At 40.5% G+C, this 27179-nt stretch overlaps 1 protein-coding gene across 4 annotated transcripts in view; it reads right to left on the bottom strand.

Annotated features, from left to right (window-relative positions):
* The window catches only part of LARP4B (La ribonucleoprotein 4B), a 109896-nt gene that overhangs the window by 41133 nt on the left and 41584 nt on the right, over positions 1-27179 (bottom strand). For 3 of the 4 annotated variants that reach the window (XM_037891024.2, XM_043541501.1, XM_043541502.1), the window contains 3 exons: positions 22868-23002; positions 2711-2858; positions 2297-2458 (listed from right to left, as the gene is read on the bottom strand). In XM_037891024.2, coding sequence (XP_037746952.1) covers positions 2297-2458; positions 2711-2858; positions 22868-22948 — 391 coding nt within the window. In that variant the 5' untranslated portion in view covers positions 22949-23002. Of the gene's footprint in view, positions 1-2296; positions 2459-2710; positions 2859-14793; positions 14838-22867; positions 23006-27179 lie in introns of those variants that run through there. The other variant, XM_037891025.2, reaches the window with a different exon arrangement.

Here is a 27179-nt window from a genome sequence, read left to right as displayed (position 1 = left end):
AAATTGAATAGAAACAGTGAAATCTAAAAGTGAATTTTGCCAGAAAGTACGAAAAAGTAACTTCTTCAAAAGTCATACCCAGAGTCAGCTGTAGCCTAAACTTTCAACATTAATAAGACTTGAACGCTAGATACTAAAAAAAAATGACTACCGATCAGAAAAGTAAGGAATAAATAATCCCTACATCAGGAATATAAAAGATTAATAAAGCAACATGTCTGGATATCTCTGTGCCCACAAGCAGTTGGAAGAGCTTTACAAGACTGAAAAGAAACTTAAGTAAATTCAAGGTTGAGTAACCCCTTGCAAATATCAAGGAAGCAGTGCAGTGAACTATCAGCAGTTCTCAAACTGTGGGTCGGGACCCCAAAGTGCGTCGCAACATTATTTCAATGTGATCACCAGGGAGGCCGTTAGACTTGCTGGGGCCCAGGCCTGAAGCTAAAGCCTGAGCCCTGCCACCCCCGAGACTTCAGCCCTGGGCGGGGGGCCTATAACCTGAACCCAGCCGCCCAGAGCTGAAGCCCAAGCCCCATGGTGAAGCCAAAGTCTGAGGCCTTCAGCCCTGGGCAGCGGGGCTCAAGTTACAGGCCCCCTGCCCAGGGGTGACACACTTGGGCTTTGGCTTTGCCCCTCCCTCCCCCATGGGGTGGCAGGTCTCGGGCTGGCTCAGGTACCCTCTCCTGAGATTGTGTAGTAATTTTTGTTGTCGGAAGGGGGCTGAGGTCCAATGAAGTTTGAGAACTGATCCATTCTCACCAATGCCCTTACCACCGTGTTCCAAATTCACAAACACTACAACTCTGAAAAAAAGATGTAGTTGCTGTAACTCAAACCAGTTTTACGGTACCATTTTCGTAAATGTAATTGATGTACAAATGGTTACAGACACATTTTCCCCCTCATTGTAAAATGTTACGTTTGTGTCTCCTAGACCAGGGATGTCAAACTCTGTGTCAAGAAGGTCAAATTTCATTTCTAATTATTGCTCTTGGGCTAGTGTACAAGTTTAGGACTACATACTAAAAGTCACTCTAGAGTGAAGACTCCCAATGAGGTCAATGGGAGGTATGTACAAAGACCAAACATAGTAACTGAACATTAGTTTATATCATTTACTGCCTGTTTAACGATCTTTTCCATTCAGCGGAAAAAATATGCTTATCTCTAGAACCCACCACCACTATTACGGTCTTTTGTTTTCCTTCCTTCTTAATTCACCTTTACCCATTTATCTTCAGTTTCCTTCCCCCCCATCCCTGAAGCTGTTAGTTATGCCACTAAACAGTCAGAACTGGAATCTATTCCTGACACTATGCTACATAATCATTATAATATATACTGAAAAAAAGAGCTAGTTAAGAGTAAGTATAGCAAGACCCTTCTGCAGTAGTCTGAAAACTTTACTGAAACACACCACGACAAAGTTTGGTCATTTACAGCTTCATTAAGAAGCTTGTAACAAGGGGGACTCAGAAGAATGTGTGTGAAACAGTTTCATAAGACAAACAAAAGAGGATAAGCAACACATTAGGATAAGTGAAAAATTCATATTTAAACAAATGGTTAATTTTTAAAAAAAGTCTTTATACCAACTAACATTGGATTTGCTTCATACAAGTATTAGACACTTATTAGCTCACCTCCTTAAACTTATTGTAGAGATTTAATACCCACAAAATGCAGTATTGTACAAGAACCGATTAGGTTTATATTAGCATGTTAATTTTTAAGGGAAAACTGTACTGTACTTTGACAGAATTCAGATTTTGAACACATTCTGTAAGATGTTTAGGCTGACGAGCAAGAGTGATTATTTCCTGTGATGTGTGTATCCAGTACAGTAGAATCTCAGATTTATGAACACCAGAGTTATGAACTGACCAGTCAACCACACACACCTCATTTGGAACCAGAAGTACGCAATCAGGCAGCAGTGGAGACAAAAAAGCAACTACAGTACAGTACTGTGTTACATGTGAACTACTAAACAAATGACGGGAAAGTTAAAAAAAGGTGACAAGGCAATTGTTTCTGTGCTTGTTTCATTTAAATTAAGATGGTTAAAAGCAGCATTCTTCTTCTGCATAGTAAAGTTTCAAAGTTGTATTAAGTCAATGTTTAGATGTAAACTTTTGTAACTCTGAACAAAGTGTTATGGTAGTTCTTTCAAACGTCCATTCCCGAGGTTTTTGTAACTCGGAGGTTCTGCTGTATACATGTTCATTATTCAGCTACAAGCCAAACAGTTTACAATTAATTTCTATCGAAGCATAAAGAAAGTTTCTTTTCTTACCTGTCTGGGTGGTTTCATGTATCGATTCATACTCTGAATTATCTAGAGCCAAAGGGTTCATATCTCTTTGGTCTGACACTGGAACGGTTAGCGATGGCTCCTGCAGTTCTGTTAACACTGCATTTTGCTGCTTTTTGTCACCATCACCATTGGCATCCAGTCCTGCAGCAAGAATTACAAGAAAATGTCTGAAGTGGATTTTTCATTAAGGTCTAAACTTTCATTTGCAATAACTGAATTATATAAATAAACCTCAGAAAAGAACTGTATTCTAGAAGAAATCTGAGACTACCCTTGTTTTCTTAATCATTTTCGTGTTTACGTCTTACACTCGAAAATTTGTGACATTACTCGGAAGTTCTGGACTGGGTTTACTTCAACCAGAATGGAAGCTTTTTAAACTATTATTCATACCTTCTTTGCAGGAGTCTGGAGGATGGTCAGGTATTTCTTCCCAGGTTTTGTTCACGCTACCATCAGTGGCACCACTAGCTTCCAAATGTAACATATGATTCCCCCATACCTTTGCATTAGGATTTAACTCAGAAACCTTAGTTGACTCCTAGAAAAGAAATTTTGGATTATGTACTTTGTAGATGAGTCACATTTATATATGTGACATAAAAGAAACCTGACATATAATGCTAGAGGGCATCCCAAGTTCCTTCACCACACGACTGATTGAGGGGGAAAAAGGAGGAACAGTAACAGAACTACTGGTGCAAGGATGATACCATTGTATAGAACTTAACATTTCTGCAGGCTACAAAGACTAATGTTTGTAGCTTTCATGGATCTGTCACTTATAAGTTTGTTAATACATCTTTTACATTGCTTACTAACAAATGTTTATGTTACATCTCTACTTCAAGCGGAGATTTGTTCCCTGCCTGTTCCTGTGAAAGAGAACAGAGAAGAAAAATAGCACCATATGAAGTATGTATGACAAAAAACTTGGCTAATACCGTTTGGCAAGAAGGCGGCCAAAAGGTTGGTAGCAAAAAAAAAAAAAAAAAGACAATTCAGCATGTTCCTTTAGCACCACCTATACATGCAAACTGAATTGTTGCAGCTGACACTACATGCCCCCCCTTAACCAGCATTAGAAACAACTTGTAGTATAAATAGGATAGGACAACACTGTTTCCAGCACTATTACAGAAATCACTAAAATGGCAATGGTGCTGAAGACCACTGCGTTCCATTTACACTACCAATTCATCCATTTTTACAACCAGGAGGTCAATACTAGTTTAAAAGGGTGATGAGTGTATGGCAGGTAATACACTTTTAAATGCTGCTGAATTCAGATATGCGGTGTTATTTATTTCCCAGCTTTTCCAGGAAGCTTTCCCCAGTGATTATGACCAATGCCATCAACTTCCATTTTTAAAAAGAAGGAAATTCCCAGCCCTTATGACTGCAAAGGGCCTTAAAAATGTGAATCAGGTGCTGGTGGTGAAATTGCTGGGCAAGGTTAGAGCAGCTGCTACTGATACACTGGGCCTGTCGGTGGAACTCCACTTGCTTTGCCAGCGAACCAAGGCAGAGCTGGAGAAGCAGCTGCAAGTCAAGTTTGTTCTTTTCTTTCCCCCGGTTGGCCAAGACCTAACCCAGTGCATTCCTGTTTAGCTGCCATGCAGCTCTTCCTCCTCCCTCACTTCTACAATGCCCTCCTCAAAAGGTGTGCAGAAGATACCCAAGCTCCTAATCCCTTTCCAGAAAGGAACTAAAGATTTCAGGAGCTCCACAAGCCTCCTCCCTAAATAAAGGAGGGGGCAAAGCAGAACCCCCATGCCCCAGGAACAGCAAAAGTGGAGCAGCAAGGAAAGGGAGAAGCATTTGCCATCATGAAGGCCTTGAGGCCTACCCAGGCTGGGTGTGGTGTTGCTGCCATCGCCACCAAGGAACTCATAACGCAACAGATTTGGTAGGAGACGAAAGTGATGAATTTTAGCGTTGGGGTGGGAAGAGAAAAGTGATTAAATGAGGGGTGTAGAGAACTGATGAGCTGAAGTGAGTGACAGAACGGTGGGAATGATTTGTGCTACAAGAGACTGAGGTGGGGAGGGTGGGGTAAATTAGCAAGATCTATGTATCTATGTATGTATGTATGTATGTATGAATGAATGCATGCATGCATCCCCATCACTATTGTACCTCTGTCAAATTCTCCATGTATTTATTCGCAACACCTATGGAAGGGAAGTGCTAGTACCACATTTTGCAGATGGGAAACAGAGACAGAGACTAAAGCACAGAATTTTTACATGTATTTAGGTGTTGCTTCACTCAGCACTGCAATGCCTAACTACCTTTTCAAGTATGGGTCTAAGTGACCTCCCCAAGTTCATATAGCAAGTCTGTGGCAGAGCAGGAAACTGAACTCTAATTTCCCATGTCCTAGCCTAGTGCCCTAACCACTGTACCATCCTTCCTCACGAGGAGGAGTACTTGGTGTCAAGTGTGCAGGCACAAGGTTTACTTGGTTCTAAAAATGTAATTAATCTTGACATGACATGAGGCATTCCCACTGAAATAAATGAACACCCTGCAGGGCTGATCTGAACTACTCTGAAAAAGTTTGATTTAAGATTTAAAACTCCCTTTAAGTGATGCAGGCTCTCAGCAGTTTTTAATATACGTGATGTAGAATACATTAGAATAGAAAATGTCATTTTATTTTGTGATTATAAATATAGCTCTTAGATACCACAGTGAAGGGGACTACTGACAATCTTCAGATAGCTTTCATCACTTGTGATGAACAGTTGTAGCACAATCTCATTTACACAGCAAATTTTCAATTTTGGAAATTCACATACTTTGGCAAGGATTAAACTTCTAAACAGCATTGATTTAGATTTGACAATGGTCAGTAACATTTTTGGACTATATCAGCATGACATAACTTCATTTTATTGAGGCAAAACTGATCAATACACTTTTTGAAAGAGTATATGAAACTTGCGCTGTTTAATCAAATCATAAGTTGGACTTAAGATTTACTCCAACTCCCAATTTCAAGAGCCACATTTTAAAGTTTAATATACTGTAAATGATCAAATCACACTTATAAAAATACTTACAAATTCTGCATCTTGCCATCCCCAAATACTACCATTTTTTGCTACTAGCAACTGATAAGGATCTCTTTCTACAGCAAATGAAGAAACTGTCAAATCTTGAGGTTGGTTCTGGAAATTCTCAGTTACGTGTTGTTGGTCATTCTCCATAACTGTGTTAGAAGTATCGGTATTCCATGAATAGCCCATCAGATATTCATTACCACCACTAAAGATGGTGTCAGAAAATATCTGACTTGTAAAATCAGCATTATCAGCCTGCAGAGTTAAGAACTGTGAACCCATTTCATCTTGGGAATTTTGTGTATCCAGCTTACAGGTATTTTCTGATTCATTCAAAGTATCTTCCATCAGATCTAGAACACACTTCTCATTGCCCTGCCAAAGTTCTCTAGCACCAACTGGGACATCAGGTAATTCATATGAAGGAGTAGCGGCATATCTATCTACCTGCCCTGGGTCAGTATAAACCCCACAAAAAGATTTATCAGATGTGTTCAGATCACAAGTTTCAGTCTGTTCATGATTTGCGGTAGAAAGTTTTCTCAAACTTTTCATCTTAGCATCTAGAATGTAACTGCTGTTTTCAGATTCAGTGTTCTTTGTTCCCAACCACTTTATATTCTCACTTGTTTGTGCTTCTGCATATTTAGCTGATGATGTTTCTAATACAACATTTTCTTCCTTTGACAGATTGTGACACAGGTTTTCTTCACCCCTTTGAAATTCTGGTTCCTGTAGATCTGAAACACATTTTTCATAAGTTTCTGGAAGTTTTTCAGCCGAAGATTCAGTAGACCTTTTAACGTAAACTGGGTCTAATTCTGTATCGTCACAGTTATCTGTCACATCACACTTTCCCACTTGTTTCTGAAGAACATCTGAATAGGATCTTTGGCTTGATGGAGACAGACAGCTAGGAGATCCAAATATAGGATTACTAGCTCTTTCATGATTTCTGAAACTGTTCCCCATTTTTAATCTATCATCTGTACAGTCTTCCAAAGTTACAGGTCTATCATGCATAACTGAGAAAACATTCTGATTATGTATTAAGTCTCCGTTGAGACTTAGTGTATTACTGTCATGATCAAAAATGGTAACTTCAGAATCTGGCTCACTACTTTCTGTTTCATTATTAGTGGTCCCCCGTTGAAGCATTTCTAGTTTTGGTTGTTTCACCATTTCTACACCACCACTTGTTAATCTGGCAGAGTCAGTTCCAGCACTCAATTCATTTTCCACTGCATGAAATGAACATTTATCCCATAGTTCATCTTGTTTATAATTCAAGTCCATTTTATCCACATTTGAATATGCCAGCAAAGATACAGGGGAAATACTGTTTTTGTTAAATGAACTGGAATAGTCATATAATTTACCTTTATTTTCTGGCAGCGCTGGTGAAAGCTGACATTCTAGACTGTTTTCCTTTTGGATTATTTCATGTGTACTTATGTTATGTGGTTTGCAAGATGCTAAAGTATGATTTCTTACCCTTAATGAAGTCCTCCTCAGACAACCAGTTTCCCCAGGAATGTTATCTGCTTGATATGAGGGAGTTTGCCCAATGATGCTCACATGATTGTCATCTTCCATGGTATTAGGACTTAAAACATTTGACAGTATTTTTGTTTCAGTGCTGCCTTTCATATCAGTTTGAAAATCTAAAACACTCTTTAATGTTGAGGGCACTTTAATCACGTTTGCAACTAAAACATTTTCCAAGCTACACAAAATTTCATCTGTGTATTTCTCTTTATCTTCCAGGAGCTGTTCCAATTTGCTGTCACATTCACAAGAAGTAAAAGGGGCCTCTTTTCTAAATTCACAGTACATTGTCTGAAATGTGTTTGTTCTCTCATTAGAATTTAGTTTACTTTCTGGCTTTAATAGGGAATCCTCTTGGCTAAGGTTTTCCAGATCTTGAGTCACTGAAAAGGAATCACTGTCTGTTTTCTGAAATTTTAAGTGAAAATGTAAATTACTTGTAGTATCTAATTTTTGTTTAGTATTTGCTTCCTTTTCAGTTTTCAGTAAACGTTCACTTAAATGAAATGGTGTGGTCTCAGTGTTACAATTTCTCTTAGTCTTTCCTAAATTATATTCTTTAGGATTTAAAGCCAATAAGATGTCAGAAGTGGAGCTGTCAACATGTTTCACACCTTTTGAATAAGGACAATATTGTTCTTCTCTAAGAGCATTCACAAATTTTACAGACTCATTGTTTTTATTAATTGATTTATTCAAACTGACACTACTATCTAGTGTATCCAATCCTTGAATTCTATTTTCACGAAACTCTTCATCATATTCTAGTGCTCTTAAACCATCTGTTGCTATAGAGTCCATATTTAGCCTATATGTCTGACAGCTGCTATCCAGTAAGCCTGTATAAGATGACTGGACGTCCATATGATAATACTCCTTTGTTTCATTTTTTTGCAGGTTTGACCTATGCTCTTCACCTACAGACAGTTCTTTTTGTGTATTAAACTCTGCTTCTACTTGTGCTGACCGCAGGATTGGAAATTCTTTCCTAGTGTCTCCAGGGCATACCACATTGCACATTCCTTCAACTGTGACAGCTGAATTATCTATGTCTGCTGCCATCACTCCATGCTCGGTAGCTGGCATCTCTTCATCCACTTTCAGATCTTCAGCATCTACAATACAAATACTATAAAACTCCTTATCTCTTCTACATTGTCTATGGTCTATATCAATATAGGTAAAAGCTGGAACTGCTGTTTGTCTGTGTAATGTATCTGAAAACTTTCTATAGCTGTCACGACTGTTGTCTTGAACATTCTCCACTGTTTCATTCTGTGTTCGTGAATATTCACATTTAACTGGGTAATATTCCAGATAACTCATATTTAACAAAGTTTCTTCCTGTGAGCTTTGACCTAGAGCCACTGGTTCCCATGAAGGAGAAATACAGTCCAATGAGCAACATGGCTCTCTGGCTATAATATATTTGTTTCCGTTAGGACTATTACATTGAGAGACTTCTGTATTATTTGTACACTGAGTATTCCTATTGGTATTTTCAATTATTCTTTCACTGCCATCCCAGTCTTCCTTTTCTTTACTCTTTTCCAAATGTTCATATCTGTTAAAGACCTTTAGGATATGACTAAATGAAAGAAAAAAGTTAAAAGGTCTGTTATACTTTCTTTTAGTGACTTGCTCATGGTCAGTGTTCTCCACACTTTTGTATGAAGGATACTTTGTTTTTCTATCCCAGAACCCACGTTTAGGATTTGACTCCATGCAATTATCGGTATAAATGCACTCAATGCTGACTAAAGCAGCTGTCCCATTAGCTGTCTTTTCTACTGCGTGCAGCTCCTTACTTTCCACAGTTTCTAAAATTGAAGGTAAAGTTTTACTTATCCTGTTTTCTGGTGCCTCCTCTTCCACAGATTTTTGTAACAGGCCAGTTTTTTCGTTATTTTTGCTGGTAGTTAGTTCTTTACTGAAGCAGCAACCCATGTTTAAGCAGTTGTACTACCGGAGAGCTCACATTGCAAATCGCCTTCTTGCACATCTAACTAACTTTCTACTGCTTCTGAAAAGGGGACAAGCCAACACCCAGATGCCAAAAATAGTACATTTAAAACCGTGCAGGGAGCTCATATGCCATTGCCACTCAAAGTCCAAATCCCAATTACAGAGCAATGTTTCATTATATGTCCTGTAGTGGCTAAGTCAAAGTTTTCCGAACCAAAACATAGCAGACTTCGCTAATATTTTAAGATCTGTGAGCATTTAATTGCTACATTTCCTGAGAAAAGTTGTCTTAAACCAAACTACTTTAACTATGACAGGTTTTAGAGTAGCAACCGTGTTAGTCTGTATCTGCAAAAAGAAAAGGAGTACTTGTGGCACCTCAGAGACTAACCAATTTATTTGAGCATAAGCTTTCGTGAGCTACAGTGAGCTGTAGCTGTAGCTCACGAAAGCTTATGCTCAAATAAATTGGTTAGTCTCTGAGGTGCCACAAGTACTCCTTTTCTTTTTACTTTAACTATGACTTTACCAAAGTGCAAGCATGCCCTAAACCTAGTTTCCTTGAAGTTGCAGATATGACCATCAATAGCTAAAGCAGAACTACACGCAAGTTTGATTCAGATTTAAAGAACACAGGAAAAAGTATTACTGAAGCTGTTGTGCACATGACTATACTCCAACAGTGGTTCTATAAAAGTGAATATAGACTAAGATACTACTTTTTAGAAAAAGTGAATTTAGGTCACAACTCTTATAGTCAAGAGTCATAAGCTATCCAAATCCCTCTCCTCCAAACAATTTTTTTTAAAATTAATATATCAATACAAAATAATCGCTTGTCCAAAAGTAGCTGTAAATATAGCAAAATTATTCAGGCAACTTGTTATTCCCCCTTCTACAGCTCCAGTACATCTGACGTGCTTGCAGGTTTAAAGGGAAACAGCTTTAATGAAACAATACCACAGCATGCTTACGTACTTCATTGTTATTTTAGTTCACTAAGTGCTCTATTAAATGCATTAACTTTCTGAAACAGAAAGCCCTGCAACGTATCTAAATATCTGTTGTAGTTTTATCTACATAATTTTTACTTCCTTTTTTCAGGGCTTTCAAATTCTGACCAAGCTTAGTTGTCCTCATCATAAAGCAAAAATGCCTAGGTCACCGCACCCCTGTAATTTAAAGGAGTAGGTTTACTTATTTTAAATGGTCTCTTGCTTTCCCTTCTTGGACTTCACTTTACTCTTCTTTCCTACAAGAGAATATCTTTCCTGCACTGTTTTCAGTGTGTATTTCCTCTTCTCTCTCCACCTCTTTATTTACATGGTAGTTCTACCTCCTCCTCCATTTGTCTATGCCATTTTTGCCGACAAAAACAAAAAAAAACCACAAACAAAAAAAACCCACCTCACTTGCTCACCTATTCTACTTCTCTTTTCTATTTTACCCCAGCAGTAATTCCCCTACTTCCCATCCACAGCTAGGTGTTCTTCCATCCGCCCACTCTCCCATTCATCCTTTCCACAAGGCTTGACACATTTACCAGGACTAAGTGTTCCAGGTCCCATTTTCCATGGATGATAAACAGAACTAACCTCCCATCATCTGGGTTTGGCTTACAACCAAGATACTCCTGGCACAGCCTGGGGAACGCCAGTCTTTTATAGCCTGTGGCTAGTATGCAAGACTAATGTGAAATGTGCCTCCACTGTTACCACAAAAATTCCTCCGATACTGGAAGTAACAGCGTCTATTCCTGTCGCCCACTTCATAAATTCCAAGATTCCCCATAAGTGGTAGTGAGAGTCTAACCAAGTTACCCATCTCCCAGCATCTTTTCAGTTTTACTTGGAAAACAGACAGTCTTATTCTGCTGTTGCTCACAGCTTTCCCAAGAAGCATCAGCATGAAACCGACCTACTCAGAAGTTTCATGGCCACCTAGGAGATTGTAAGTCACGTCTTGTCAGTTAAACTGCTGCAATTAACTTTTACTCTGCTGCTGCCTAACAAGTTCTGAACAGCAGCACAGGTGATGGTCCCATGCCTGCAGACTCAGGAAGATGACCCTGTATTGTTTCACACTTAGTTCAGGTTTAGCAGATTCTCTGTGCAACCATAGAAACTGGAACCTCAGTGCTTAAAAAAAAAAAAAAAAAAAAAAAAGATTTAAAGAATACATGCTGCTTAAGTTGACACTCGTCTAGGAAAGATTCTTACTTGTTTGCTTGGTCGGGCAAACAGTTTTAAGGGCTGAAAGAAGTTTCCAAAATTGTATTAAACACACAATGCTTCAGTTTAAACAAACCCACAATCACATTTTTCTCAGATTGCTCAGCTATCTCTACCTTGTCTATTCCCAATTTTATACAGTTCAGACTACTACTTTTTTTTTTTTTTTTTTAATTCTTCTTTGTAACTTCCCCACCTTACTATTGCCTGAGATATTTCACTATCTTTGTGGCAAAGGCAGAGAAGATTGTAAGTTTTTCCAGTCTACTTAGTGTACTATGGGGTACAAAGTTGTACAACAGTCTTCCAGGTGTTGCACTAGATCTTTGTGCAAATACCTTGCTATTAATTTCTCCTCTATTTTCCATTAAATTTAATGCGTGCCAAACAAGGGGTAAACTTTTGGAAAGACTGTCAGTGTGGAGAATTACCTATAATCCTTTTACTTTGGTAAAATGTTTTCTACCAGATTCCCCTACTGAGCCTGCACTCCCAGACTGCGACTAACATGAAAGCTCTAATCTTCAGAACTCTAAAGAGAAGATGGCTCACCAGTGAGATCCTGGCCACTGCAGAAAATGTATAAGACCTACAAACACCTGGAGACATGGACTGCTTTCAAGAAAAAGACAATACAAGAAAGTAAAAACAGTCCCATCTCCAAAAACTAAACATTTCGATCCCTTTGTAATATGCTATTTATTAGTAACAAATTTACAAGGAAAAACTGCAACATGCAGGTTTCCAATGTAGGAAACATGAGAACATACCCCTGCTCTTTTACTGTTATGGAACTGGTAAGATTTAACCACACTATCTGAAGACATCCTATAGAAGAGACAAGGTAGGAAAGGTACAAAAGGATATCATAACAAGTCTTAATTATTCCAAAGTTCATCAGGAGCTTATGTTAGTACTGGGGGAGAGAAATCTTACTATAAGAATTGAGCATGCAAATGGTCTTTTAAAAAAATATTTCAAGAATTTGCAGGTGAGCCATTGTAGGAGAAAGTACTCCTAGAAGAATAATGACATGTTTCAGAGTAGCAGCCGGATTAGTCTGTATTCGCAAAAAGAAAAAAAGAGTACTTGTGGCACCTTAGAGACTAACAAATTTATTTGAGCATAAGCTTTCGTGAGCTACGTATCAAGTGAGCTGGTCCTTGCATTAACTAGTGTGTAAGCACAGAAATTGGATAGGCATCAATTTGCAATCCCTGGGAAAGAATCTTTCCCTACAGAGATACCGTTGGAATAAACACCAACTCTGAAGATGCCAGTCTGGATCGAGCAACATCACATCTTTGTCCAGTTTGATTTCTTTTTACCTCGGGGAGCAGCACTGCGAGGTGGTTGCAGCAAGGACTTATAGGCCAAAATCAATGTTCATCAGCTGTCCAAAGTCCCAAGTTTCCTTTTCTTTCTGCAAAGTGTGTGATATTTTGTTTTAAGTGATTTCATATCTGATGTCTCCCTATCCCTATTTTGTACACAGTGTGTATTTGTTTGAAGATAGTTACTACAGAGAAAATTTTGCAACTGATTTTTTGTATGCCACTGTATTAGTCTTAAAATTTGTTCTGCCCACAGAACAAAAGAAACTGAATTTGGGAAATACCTCAAATGAGACCAAAGACTAAAATACATTAAGTCACACAGACAGCCAACTCTCTAACTTCAGACAGGCACATGCTAAAGAGTTAAAATTGGTCAATTTTCAGAAGAAACTCTGTTCAACACTAAGCCTCTCACCATTAGAAAGAATGCATAATCTCTAAGAAATTTGCCTTGAGACGCCACAGAAACAAAGACACTATTTTGGCCCAAGTTACCAAATCTGTGAACAATGTCACAAGTCCCTATAGCTGAACTTGTTCTTAAGCATAGTAAGTCTGATGCATCATTGCTACCATCTGCTGCCCCCCGCCCTTTTACCCCCCCCCCCTCCCCCCAATTCTCTCCTGGGACAGAGTTCAACATGCTTGTGTCTAACTTGACTCAGATTTAATTATGAGTCATTTTTCCACTGCATTTCCTGGAAAAGAGAACTGGTGGTCTCTCCTCCCCATTTAGAATACATTTCATTGAATATATGACATGTGTGAATGATCCAAAAATTTGTAAGATCAGCATGTCAGAGCAGTTAATAGAGTCAGAGTTTAAGACCAGAAGAGACCACCAGATCATCTAGTCTGACCTCCTGTACGTCACAGGCAAACACCATCCAGCACCCACATGCTAAACCCAACCACTGTTTCGTTTTGTAACAGTTCATAAAGATGGTTATCAGATATACCTAAGACCCATACAAAATAGTTTAAGTCTTTTACTAAACCGACACTGTGACAGGTTGGACCCATTGTGAAGCCACCTGATGTGCTGAGATACCACTGAGTCTACCTGTTCTGCCAGCATGGGCCCCCTGTAACCTGTCTTGCTGAGCCAGGATCTTAACCTTCTCTGACACACAGGCAGGGCCACACCAAGCTGCAGATCAGCTCTGGGAAGACTGATCTTAAGGGACTTGCCCCAGCACTCAGATGTCCACCTCCCTTGGAGTGCAGACCCAAACATATATTATGAAATTTGCCCCCGCCCTCAATGTGGAGACACATTTCTTACACCGCCCCCCGAGTTAGAAATTTACAGAAATTGGGTTTAATAATGAACAAAACAAATTTTATTAACTATAAAAGGCAGATTTTAAGTGGTAAAGGGGGAACAAGCAGAACAAAGCAGATTACTAAGCAAATGAAATCAAAACATGCAAACTAAGCTAGTTTCACTAAAGACATTGGTTACAAATAGTATTTCTCACCCTAGATATTGTTGCAGGCAGTTTGCAAAGTTTGTGTGGTTCAGAGTTCCAGTAATACTCCTTTACAGACTGGACCCCCATCTCAGTCTGGACTCCCCCCTTTCCTTCCCTTTTGCACTTTCTCCTCTTGGGCAGACAGGTCAGGGAGAGGAGGAGTCCTGTTTGCTCTCCTCCACACCCTTAAATAGGATTTACATAAGGTAGGAATCCTTTGTTTCCCAAACTTGACACCCCCTCCCCCCCTTCCCTTACAGTGGAAAGTTACATGAAGTCCCAGGTAATGTTTAGTATCAGATGACAAGACCACCTGACTCTGTACCATCACAGTGTCCACGAGTCAGTGGCAGTATAGAGAGTCCACAGGAAGGCCCTTTTCACAGCTCATTGTCTTCACGGATGGGCCACCCGTCCTGTCTGGCTTTTCCATTGTTGTACCTGAAGTGTTAGCCGTGGGTGTCACCCAAAGCAGCATAGTTGAAGTACAGATACATAGTCAATATTCCCAATTTCAGATACAGAAATGATACAGGCATAAAAATAGGATAATCACATTCAGTAAGTCATAACCTTTCCAAGGATCTCTCACATGAGGATCTTGCATATCTCAGTGATGTCATTCATATCATAAGCATATTTTCATAAAGAATATGGAATGACACATCGCAGACATGTTAACAAAATGTGAAGAGAAAGCTTGCTACAACAGAGTAACAAAGTGCCATTAAAACTAGAGCATGCCTACTGGATCTGAAAGTTTTCATTTAGTGCTCTCACAGACAAGCAATTCTACTATTTACATTAACAGGAAAACAAAATGGGAAATTCTGTGGCCAAGACAACACTTACTGTGGCTTTACCATACCATTTTCTTTATGTATGTTCTGGTGATTCTAAGGCAGGATGGAGAAAAAAAATATGAAAAATAAACTTTATTGACAAGTTGCTAGTTTAGTTCTTTCCCATGTTTAGTCTTAAGTTGCTAAAGAGAATGTTTTGTACTTTATTTCTTTAATTTTCTACTTAATAAAATTTCAGATTTTACAGAGATTTTTTTTTCCCTGCTAAGAAATCCTCACTCAAAATGCTCATCTACACTGAAGAGACAATTCAATTCTCATTAGAATTGGTAAGGCAACTCCCATCTTTTCATGTACAATGTATATATCTCTTCCTACTGTATTTTCCACTCCATGCATCTGATGAAGTGGGTTTTAGCCCACGAAAGCTTATGCCCAAGTAACTTTGCTAGTGTGTAAGGTGCCACAAGTGCTCCTCATTGTTTTTGCTGATACAGACTAACACGGCTACCACTCTGATTATGTGAGCAGTAGATGAACCAGACAAACCGTGCCCAAGTTAAGGATCTTCTCTACAGTGAGCAACAGAATAATCAAATTAGGAATGGTAAAACGTATTGACATAGCGCTGCTATTAGAAACCCCCCCCACTATCAAAGGCAGCCTCTTTTGCGGCTGAAGAATGAAATTATGACTTAGGAGGTGAGAATTCAATTCACAGTTGTCTCAGCTTATGACCTTGGGCATGTCACCTACTCTTACTGTGCCTCAGTTCCTCATCTGTAAAATGGGGATAATATGGCCCACTTACTATGACAGATAGAAATACTACAAAACCAAAAAAATGACATATCGAGAACTGATAGTAATTTAGTACGAGAGGAACTTAAAGAAAACTTCAGGGCTGGACAATAAGGATCCCAGATCTACTAAAACTAAGAATCACTTGACTCCACCACTGCCATTTTATTACCCTCATTAAAAAGTATACTGAGGTTTTAAAAACAAATTATTTTAGATATGGGAGTTTCTCCAAGCTGCTGACATTAAAGATGGCAAAAGTTCAGTTTTGTTCAGTTTTCTGCCAAAGTAGGATTGTTTCTTACAGCCAGTTTGCAGGTGCTTTGTCTAATTTTAATAGTATCCAGCAATGGGGTTTCCACCGTTTCCAAGCTATTTCAAAGAGCCTAACACAGTAAGTAGTTTGATTGGTCATTAAATGTTGTATGGTGTCCATTCACTGAGGTTTCCTAGATACAAGATTGAAGAAATCCCTCTGCCTCACCTAGCACTTGTTTACATAGGAGTTTTAAAGTGGATCAAACCAAGTTAATCCTATTTGAAAATGGCTGTATACACAATTCATTCCATCACTGCACACAAACTCCTCATTTGACAAACTCTCGAGTCCTCTTGCCAAGTGGACTAGGATTCCTACGAATTAATTAGTGCAGTCTATTGTTCACGTGCATGCATCTGCCTCCATGCTTCCAAAGGCTATCCCATAGTGCTCTGCAGGTTGCCCATTACTGATTTGTCTGTTCACTTGTGTGTCATCCTCCTGCTCTGGTGTTAAGTTCCCAGGACAATCCCTTCCCCCTCTACAGTTGGAGCAGAGACAAAATATTCTCATTTTCTCCTGGATCCCACTGTATCATTATTCTTGGAGTCGTACTGAGACCCTGGATTTCCATCGCCATCTGGAGAAAAGTATTGGTGCAGGACACTCTTGTGGCTGGCCACTAGAATAAAGACCTTTTGAACTCAAGACTGGGACAACGACCAATGCAGGAAAAAGAAAGAGAATGTACACTGAAAAGAGGGACAATGACAATCTGGTAGAGGACATGTGACCTGCCCATTTTATGACAAACTGGACAGGATCCTACACAATTATAGCACAACTCATCCAAGACACCATGTGGAACCTGCTCTCCCCACCACCAGAGACGACCAGCAAGACCCACTGGAGGATGCTGGAGAAGTGCTGATTCCTGAGAGAGTCAGGATCTTTTTGGGACCCCAAACCTAATGCTAGCCAGCTGGAAAGCCAGCTGCAGTCATGCCCTGCTGCAACATATACTGATTCCTGCTCTGCATCAGCAGAGGCTCAGTCCCAGTTAGAAAGCCAGGTTGCAAACAAAGAGTCCGATTCCCTGGAGGGAATTTCAACAAGTACCTATCTTTACAATTTATTGTCATGCTATACAACGCCTTCTGCCTTCTATTCTGGGTGCCCCACGGCCACAGCCATTTTAGACAGATGTGAGCCAGAAGCTAGCCCCTGCCTCCCTCTGTCCATGCTGACCTGTTGGCCTCCCCATACGTGTTCCCAAATTGGCGGCTGCTCCGCCCAGGTGACAGTCCTCATGCAAGCCACAGCTATCAACAGTCTTCAGGACCGTGCCACAGAGGTCACTTGTCCATCTTCATTTCTCCTTCCCTCATCTGTCCTACCTAGAAAACGCCACCCATTCACCAGCCCAAAATGGCAGCTGGCTGCATGGTGCAGCCACGGCCTCTACCCCACCCCCCAGCACATTTGACTAAGGAAAACAATTTATTATTGCAAAATGCAACTGTTTTTTGAGACGGTGGTTACAGGAAAATAAATTTGGTTAGTGTTCCGAGTTTACATAAGGTATAAATGGACATTGCATGCCCAGAAAAAGGTACAAACAGTACTGTTCCCTGATGAGGTTTCAATGCCCTGTAACATATACAGTCCACTAACAATCACAGCAGGACCCCATCTGCACTCTCTCCATGTTTGCAGGGGAGATAACAGAATTTAAGACTGAGGAATTGTTCAGTTTTAGTTTGCACACCATAGGGAATAGCTGCACACCCATCTGTCCCTAGTATAGCACACCCATGCTTCCCTTCCCTCCCAGTGTAGCTTCCAAGCCCTTTCCTCTCCTGCAGTACTTCTGAGGTGGCCCACTCTGGTGAATAACTTCACAGAATACCTCACTGGTCTGCCCTTTCCTTTTTTAAGCAATACTGTTCTCTGCTTCCTAGTCACCTGCCTCAGTGCATCATCAAGAGTGTGGACAGCCTAATGGGGATCCACAGGGGATTACTCTCTGCTCAGCCTTGAATGCATCTCCAATCCCTCCAACACCAGAGGGCCTAAAACAAAACTGCAAAACCAAAATGGGAACATAATTCCAACTCAACTCATCCCATCCCACCCCACCCCCACAACCTACTAAAGCACAGCAGCAAACATATAGCATACAGAAATCCTAGTGCACGCAGCACCTCCTCACATGCAGGCCACTTACCATCTCTGAGGTTCCCCAAGATGGCAAGTGTCTTAAGGAGGTAAAGTCATATAGGCATAATAAATGAAAATGCTACCATGGCCAGTCTGAATTATGAACAATAAGCAACTGGGTGTCCCCTCCCCACTTCCAATACTCCCACAACCACAGCACCTGCAACAGCCAAACCATCAAGGACAGGGCCTCTAGCTACTGTTGAGGAGCTGGCCAACCAGAAGGAGCAAAAAAAGGAAGATTCGGGACAAAATGTTCAACAAATTCATGGCAGAGCCCTAAACGAAGACCACACTGGCTGATAGGTGGAGACTGTACATGAGGACTCAGATGAAGAAAGAAATCCAGCTCCCCCAGGAGACTGTGGCAGTGATCAAGGAAAGTATCACAGTGGCTAAGGAAAGCATTGACAAAAAAGACAGGAATACACAGAAGCAACTCATGAATGCAATCCTGAACCAGAATGCTCTCCTACAAAACATGATCCTGCTAGGCCGCAATACTGGTTATGGACACCAGCAGCAATTCATCCATTCCATATCCACGCAGCACTTGTTAGAGAGGCCACTCCCCTCTCAGGTCCAACATCCGCTCACCAGGAACACTGGTTCCAGAAGTCCAGAACTTTTGAACCTTGGCACCAGAACGACTGTGTACAAGTGGTAAGACCTATACACACTAACTTTAAGCCTCTTCCCCCTGCAAACTTGTTATTTTTGCTCTGTTTACATTGTTGCATTTTTAGTTTGGTTCACATTGTTTTATTTAAAAGGTTTGCTTTTTGTTGGTCAGAATGTTTTGGAAAATGTATTTAAATAATAAATACCTTTTTTTTTTTGGCAAAGCTTTTGGCTTTGTTACTGTTCCATAATAAAAATGGTTTAAAATCCATGTTGGTCCATTCTCACTCATCACTAATGGAACACAAAATTCTTTAAATAAAGCTAAAATAATTCAAAGTTTTACAGAAGTATATAGCCAATATCCCACCTCCACCAGCCTTAAATGTACTGAACTGATCAAAATCTATCCCAGTTTGCCCCACCACGGAGTAGCAGCTGGATACACAGACACATCCAACCAGGAGATTCAACATATGAGCAATAGGTATCCCTAAAAGTATTCTCCTGCGTGCTAGTATTCTCTACAGGATGCCCTGCTGGCTGCTTGAACTGCCAAGCAAGTCTCTGCATCTCGGCTCCACGCATTGATAAGGCTTTCCCCCCTTGGTCTCAAATATTGTGCAGAACACAGCTATGATAATTGGGACTCTTTCTGCTGCATCCAAAATGATTCCATAAGCAGCAGCATCTGTCTTTCAAAATAGCCAAATGCACACGATCACCTTCCGGCAACTACTCAGACAGTTAACATGTTCCTTCCTTCTGCTTGGTGGTAAAGTGGGTGAAGTCCAAAGCCGAACGTGTGGCTCTGTGCACTGTAATACAGCCCAGTCAGTCCCTGCATACTCTCACTTGCCACCATAGCAGCATAGTGCATTTCAGGGTCCATGCTGGCAGGAAGCAATTCAAAAACGGCAAAAATGCTCATCCAAAAAGGAAGCATGACATGAAACACCAGAACATGGGGGTTTAAAATCTGAATCCTCCTAACTTCCACTTCACATCCCACAATTCACAGTGAAAACTATCCCATAATATACACTGCTCAGCCACACAGCAAAGGACCTTGGGATATTCCCCCCCCGAGAATGATACTCCACCAGTTTGCAGCAAACTACTGCTGCGTGTTCAGACCATGTTGAAATTTGAACAGAACAAGCATATCAGGTGCATGCTATTGGTGGCACTTGTATACTGTGAGTTACCAGATGTGCATCTAAAAAGTTGCATTAAACCCCTCATGTAGACATACCCTTAGCCATTACCAGACTCAAGTAAATTTTGGAAATTCCAGTGAACATGTTCACTTTGTCTACACAGAGCCAGATTTTTAGGTAGGTGCATTGGGACAGTAGGTGCAAAGGGGTCCTACCAAAAAAAAAAAAAAAAAAATACCTGTCTCTTAACTTGCTTACTACGAGGCAGACCACTAGCTGCTCAAACTATGGAGCAGTTAAATGTGTGTTGTAAGTTTTGACCTATGTTTGCAGAGGAAGACTGTCACTACATTTTATTGAGAGACGCTAATCCTTTACAGAAATTAAAAAAACAACAAAACAAAAAACACGCTTCTGTGGGTTCATTGGTTCATATTCCAGGCTCCAGACCAGTACCTAAGGAGTTATGTTTTCCAAGGTCTACAGCTATTCCAAAAGCCTCCCAACAGACATTCTGTGAAGGGGAGAATGAACTGGCAGAAAGCAGACGCCTAACCTTCATTTGAGGGGCACAGCCAGGATGGCTAGAGAATATGTTTCAGTGCATCACCAATAAGCTCCTGGGAGCTGGGCTCTTGTGCTCTCAGGGTTTCTGGTAGGGCCTCCACAAGCAGCAACACGTTGTGATGAATACCCCCAGTGCACAGAGGTCCAGAGAAGTAATCTACACCTTTCTGCACCAGTTTACAGAAATATAGCCTTATAACCTTTAAAAAAGTAATTCAATTCAAATAAATTGGAAAAAAAAAAGTGATTTTCATAAAAAATCTAAAGTGCTTTCTTGTTAATGTTTTTAGCCAGGACCTCGGCTGGAATTATTCTTTGAAGCGTCTACATAAAAAAAGTTTTACAAATTAGATGACCTACTTCTTTATATGTTTCTTGAATTCTACTGAAGTAACAAGCTTTGCTCATGAATCTACAGACACATTCCCAGATTCTGTACAGGAAGCACCAAGTAATTACTAATAAAATATTCAGACATTTTGTATGAGAGGGAATATATGGCTTTTAAAGAAACCCCTTCAGAAGCACAGTTCTATATACTATGTCACTGACAAAGGTGCTCTACACGAGCAGTACCCTAAGAACCACGATACTGGTATAGTTCATGAAAAGCTTGAAAAATAATGACACTTCATAGGAAGAAAAGCTTACCACTCCTGAAAACTTTACAGAATACGCTTAATCTTCAGGTCTCATGCTATGGATAGCATTTCAAGTCTTCCAAACTCATGTTAACTGTTTGCCTTCAGAAGCTCCTTTACCAGAGTTTAGACATTAAATGAAATCTGTTTTCTCTAAAGTTATTGAAGATGGTTAATCCCATTTCTAAACAGATACGGAAGAGCAGAAATTTGAGATTTGGCTCTAAATTTGCATCTAGCATTACGTGTTTTAATTAAGGACACTTAACTATTTTAGAAGAACTGGCATTAGACAAGAAGTATAGTGAGTGGCTTCTCAGAGTGGGAGACTAATGCAAATAAGCGGACACCCTTTTCTTTAGAGCAACAACTGATGTACCTATTAGATCCAGATGTAGCACTGAAAGTTTCTGGTATTTTGACTGTTCCCTAGAGTCAGATATTCTGAGGAGAGGCAACTTTAGCAATGAACAAAAACTCTGCACATCTGAAATAATGTCACTCTAAATTTGGCTCAGTATATTCCGGTCTGTGATTTTAAAGAGAAGAGAAACATCTACATTTGAGTTTGAGGCAGAACAGAATTGAGGCAACAAAGTGACTCAACTAAAAAGAAATAAAGTCCCCAATCTCCACTTATGCCCATGTTTTAGGACAACCTGGAGAATACATGTGTTTAATTAGTGGAAGTGAGAAAAGCAGAGTGCACTAGTTTAAAGCGGTCTAGTGATCTGTTTGTTATATGCTCTAGCAAAGCATGTTTTAAGTGTTAAGAGAAGATTAATCAGATAACACATTGTGCTGAATATAAGTACACCTCAAGCCCCTAGTGCAGTGGTCCCCAAGCGTGGGGAAGGGTGCGGCAGGCCTGGGCCAACCCCACCAGAGGGTGGGAAGGGAGCGCTTCCCATCCCCGCTCTGTTACCAGCCCCAGGGGTGGGGGGTAGCAGCTGCTGGTGGAGCCTGGAGGAGCACTCTGGGACCGCTCAGTCTAGAGGTATTGACAGCTCCCTGCTCCTGCCCCTGCCCCAAGTGCAGCTCCCCCTCCCTACCCCACTTACCCCCTACCCAGTCCCAAAGGCAACATTTTCCTTAAAGGCAAAGCACTATTACATTTTAGTCTCTCAAATCATTTAAGTACTACTTATGCAAGAAGTCAAATTTTGCATTTGGTTAATAAAAAAAAATTTCAAACCCAAATGTCTAAGTTTTTTGGAACATTTGCTACTATCACTATAAATCTGTACACAAGTTGCATTTACCATGCATTTTGCCAAAAGCCACACGAACCCCATAATGCAATTTATTAGATCCTGCACTGCAACACGTATTTTGTGCAGTCTGCCAGAGTGCTTTGACTATGCAAAATACCATTTTACACAAGTTAACACACTTTCAAGCTAAAAATATCCATGCCAGGATTTATTCTGGTAAAATTTCTCCTCATGTGTAGATTCTAGCACTTTCTTTTGACTGACTTCAGGGTTGGCAACTTAAAAAAAAAAAAAATTTAAAATTAAAAAAAAAACATCCTCCTCTCCAACTGGCTTTAGCATACTAAGTGCATAACATGTTAACTAAAGAAGCACACTACTCCAAGACTGAGCAACAACTTTGTACCATGAAGGTGAATTTCCAGGAGTTGTGGAAACACAGCCACCTAGACAGCTATTTCTCAGAATTTTTGGTGGTGGTGCCATGTACTGCCCACATCCTGTATTAGAACGTTTTGGGCTACAATTTGTATTAAAGACTGCCAAACAAAAGTGCATATTTGTTTAATATACAAAATAAAGACTACACTAGGTAACTAAGTGAAATTATTATTATTATTTTTTTTACTATAATACTTACTAGATGAGAACCGTCTTTAACTTCTTGTACTTGCTGCACCTGCGGTTCAGCCACAACTTTAGTGTCCTGATCAGAAGTCATGAGCTGTCTGCTTTTTGGCTCCTCAGAGAGAACTTTACTGGTCACCTTGGTAAGCTGCAGAGAAAACAAAAAGATACAGATTCTATAAAAGTGACTGTTAAAATAGTTCAAGAATTCACAAGCAACTTCATTTTGTAGAAAAATGGCAAGAAGAACAGCTACAACTGTTTCTACTGTAGATTTTCCAGTAGAAAACAGCTGTAAGCACAATTTACATTGATCCACCTCGAGACGCATTCAGGTTGGTTTCCAACAATGCACCACCTCTTTTTGCCACTGCTGCAGCTAATTTATTTTTTCCATTTGATTAAAAAGATTCCAAGTTCCAGTACAAATGGATTTTCAGGTTCCCAACTGTTTAACATTTCATCTTAGCAATTTTTTAAAAAAGAGGTCACATCACAATTGCTTTTCTATGTTAGCAGGACTTAAGTCACTTTATTCCATCATGCTTGAAAGTTCCTTTATCCAGCCGGATGGTTAGAAAGCTGATGGGGGTGAAAATCTGCAGGACAGGGATGGCTTCAAATTTTACAGCTATTATTAAATACCTCTGTCTTAGTAAACCGGTGTTTCATAAAAAAAATAATGAGAAAGTCATTGTATATATCACATCCTTCATTTTTAAAAAAGGACCGGAATGTAAATGAGAATATTTTTGTGGGAGGGGCAGAACCTCATCTGAAATACTATGTACAATTCTGGTCTCCTGTGTGTAAGGAAGATGAACTCAAACTGGAACAGGTGGAGAGAAGGGCTACTTAGGATGATCAGAAGAATGGAAAACCTTCCTTCTGGAGAGAAGGCTCAAAGAGCTTGGCTAGTGTAGCCTAACCAAGAAGGCTGAGAAGAGATATGATTGCTCTCTATAAATACACCGAAGAGATAAATACCAGGGAGGGAAAGGAGTTAAGTGAAGCACCAATGTTGGCACAAGAACAATGAACATAAACTGGCCATCAACAAGTTTAGGCTTGAAATTAGACAAAGGTTTCAACCATCAGAGAAGTGAAGTTCTGGACCAGCCTTCCAAGGGGAGCAGTGGGGGCAAAAAATCTAATTGGCTTCAAAACAGAGCTTGGTAAGTTTATGGAGGGGATGGGATGAGACTGTCTACAATGACATGTAGCTGATCTGCGACTGCTAGTAGCAAATATTCTCAACGGCCAGAGATGGGACACTAGCTGGGGAGGGCTCCCAGATACTTCAGAGAATTCTTTCACATGTGTCTGGCTGGTTGGGCCTTGTGCACATGCTCCGGGTCTAATAGAGCCATATTTGGAGTTGGGAAGGAATTTCCCCCCAGGTCAGAGGGGCACAGACTGGGACTCTCTTTTCAACTCTCTTTTGCAGCATGGGGCACAGGTCACTTGCAGGTTTAAAGTAGTGCAAATGGTGGATTTTCTGCAACTTGGAGTCTTTACATCATGATTTGAGGACTTCAGAAACTCAGCCAGAGGTTAAGGGTCTACTGCAGGAGTAGGTGGGTGAGGTTCTAGGGACTGCAACGTGCAGGTGGTCAGACTAGATCAGAGGTGGGCAAACCATGGCCCACGGGACCATCCTGCCTGGCCTGAGCTCCTGGCCAGGGAGGCTAGTCCCCGGCCCCTCCCCCCGAGCCTCATCGCAATGCGTAGCCAGTGCTCTGGGCCGCCGCTTCTGCCATGCAGCACAGCTGGCCCTCGCATGGTAAGGGGGCAGGGAGTCCCATGGGCAGTTGGATGGAGGGGGGGAGGCTCGGGGGGTGGTGGTGGCGGTGGTCAGAGGTAGGGGAAGGGCTGGATAGGACATGGGAGTCCCAGGGGGCCTGTCAAGGGGCGGGGTTGTGGATAGGGGTTGGGGCAGTCAGGGGACAAGGAGCAGAGGGGATTGGAAGCGGTTGGATGGGGTGGAGGTTTTGGGGGGTTGGTCAGGGGACAGGGAGAAGGGGGGTTGGATGGGTCAGGAAGTGGGAGAGGGCAGATAGGGGGCGGGGGATCAGGCTGTTTGGGGAGGCACAGCCTTCCCTACCCAGCCCTCCATATAGTTTTGCAACCCCGATGTAGCCCTCAGGCCAAAAAAGTTTGCCCATCCCTGGACTAGATGATCATGATGGTGCCTTCTGGCCTTAAAGTCCCTGAGTACAAATGGAGGTTTTTTGTTAGTTTTTTAAATCCCATTGTTAGCCCTAGAGTACCACACACACACACACGCGCACGAAATTGTTCAATCTGTGGGAAGTACCACCTTGAACATGTTAGATTTAGCGTTAAAGCCAAGGGGTGAGATATAATGTTGTGCCTGTAAGAGGAGGTACAGAATGTGCACCCCAGGGAAATGAAGAGGTTGGGGTATATGCTAGGGTATTTTTAAGTCATCTTCGCACTCTCGAAACCCTGGGCTACTCTGGAGGATGGAGCAATCTCCAGCCTAACTCAGAGAGCCCCTGTGGCCTTTATAAGTTACAGCAGAGTCCCAGGAATGCCTGCAATCTCCACAGCACTGCAGACCTGTCCAGGCACATGCACCACTGAACTAGGGCTTCGCAAGCGGGTCCAATGAGGCACCCTTACTGCCATTACCTCAGTACCTGCTGTGAGGAAGATTTTCCCCAGGCAGAACTAGGGGTTTTAATGCACATTTATGCCACATTAGCCCTTTTACTCAGCATAAAGGGACCACACAAGTAAAGTATTCAAGATCTCACTCAAGAGGTTTTGCAGGTAGCTAGAGAAACTACAGTTAGAACTGAAAGTGAAACTTTAAAACATTACTAGAGTAATGTATGGCAAATACAGAAAGTAAATTTTGGAGCCTACATTGAGAAGGTGTTCTACATGTGGAATGACTCTGTATATCCCAGATATTCATATAGCGCTATGGCAGATCCAAGTAAATAGGCTAGGGAGAATAATTTTTAAAATAATTGATAAATTTCAGTGGTTATTTTTAAAGCTTTTTTCCTAATTTATTATCTATTTACATTCACAATTTTGCAAATTTATGAGGATCAGACAATGATAAATGTTGAGACTCAAAATTAAAGCATTATAAACCATTAACACACAAGCTGTCAACATTAAATATCAAAATACACAAAATTAAATATCCTTAAATTCTCTAAATTCTCAAGCAGCATTTTTCTTACTTTACCTACATGTACATTTCTATCAATGGAAATATTTTTTCATCAGTTTGTGTACATATGGTGAAACTAATGTTTACCAATAAAAGACTAATCCTTGCAAATCTACAAGTAACAAAAGAACTCAAAATTACAAGATCTAGGTTCCATTATCTGACTCATTGCTCATTCAACAGATCCGTCATTTTACTGGCATTGCTCAAGGAACTGAAATTTAAGTCGCTGTCAAGACTAAGCATCTAGTTTAAACGAACCCTTGCTTACCATATCATGCTAAATATGCAACAGTGGTGGTTTGACCAGACAGCATGAAAAATATTTTGGGCATATTCTTTTGGAAAACCAGTGTACCACTTCTACCCAACCAGTTCTTGAGGAGTAGCCCCTTAAATGAAGCACGTGAGGAAGCAGTAGGGTAAAGAAAATTAATTTCTTTGTGGTGAAGGACTAAGGAACCATAAGAGCCAAATAAAGTGTTGGCATGTGAGGTGTCAGAAAACATTGTTATTCGTATATTAATATTTCATGAAGTCTAATTAAACAGTTTCACTACTAGTTACTTCAAGATGAAACTATGTTTAAGAACATTAGATATATCTAACTATTGAATCTCTACATTTCTTCCCTCCAAGAATTGAAGGGTGGGAAGAATTTGTCCAAACACTAACAGAGCCCAGGTATCTACGTACCTGGGAAATATTCCTGAAAGTATTCTTTAACACCATTCTCACTAGTTATTAACAGTGAAGATTTTTTTTTTAAATAAATAACTTAGCATGTAGGCTACTAAAGTACATTCAGGTAATATATATTTTGATTTGCCACAGAACATGACAGGAAACTAACAATGAATGGTTACTTATGCTATAGAGTTAATGGGGTTCTTTGAGATGCTGTAGTCAGGGTAGATCCCATTAAGTGTGCATATGACTCAAGCACAGTGCTTTTTTGTTTTATTAGCAGAGTCCAGTGGGGCCACACATGCATCTTCTGGTTCCTTGTAATCCTGTGTGAGAGCAGTAAGGACTGGGAGGCCACAATCGTCCCTCAGTTCATTTGCAATTCAAAGCTCAGGTAGCCGAGGTCTTTGAAAAACAGGCATGGAGG

Source organism: Chelonia mydas, chromosome 2, assembly GCF_015237465.2.
Source record: "Chelonia mydas isolate rCheMyd1 chromosome 2, rCheMyd1.pri.v2, whole genome shotgun sequence".
Classification (NCBI taxonomy): domain Eukaryota; kingdom Metazoa; phylum Chordata; order Testudines; family Cheloniidae; genus Chelonia; species Chelonia mydas.
This window is presented reverse-complemented; position numbering and strand designations above follow the sequence as displayed.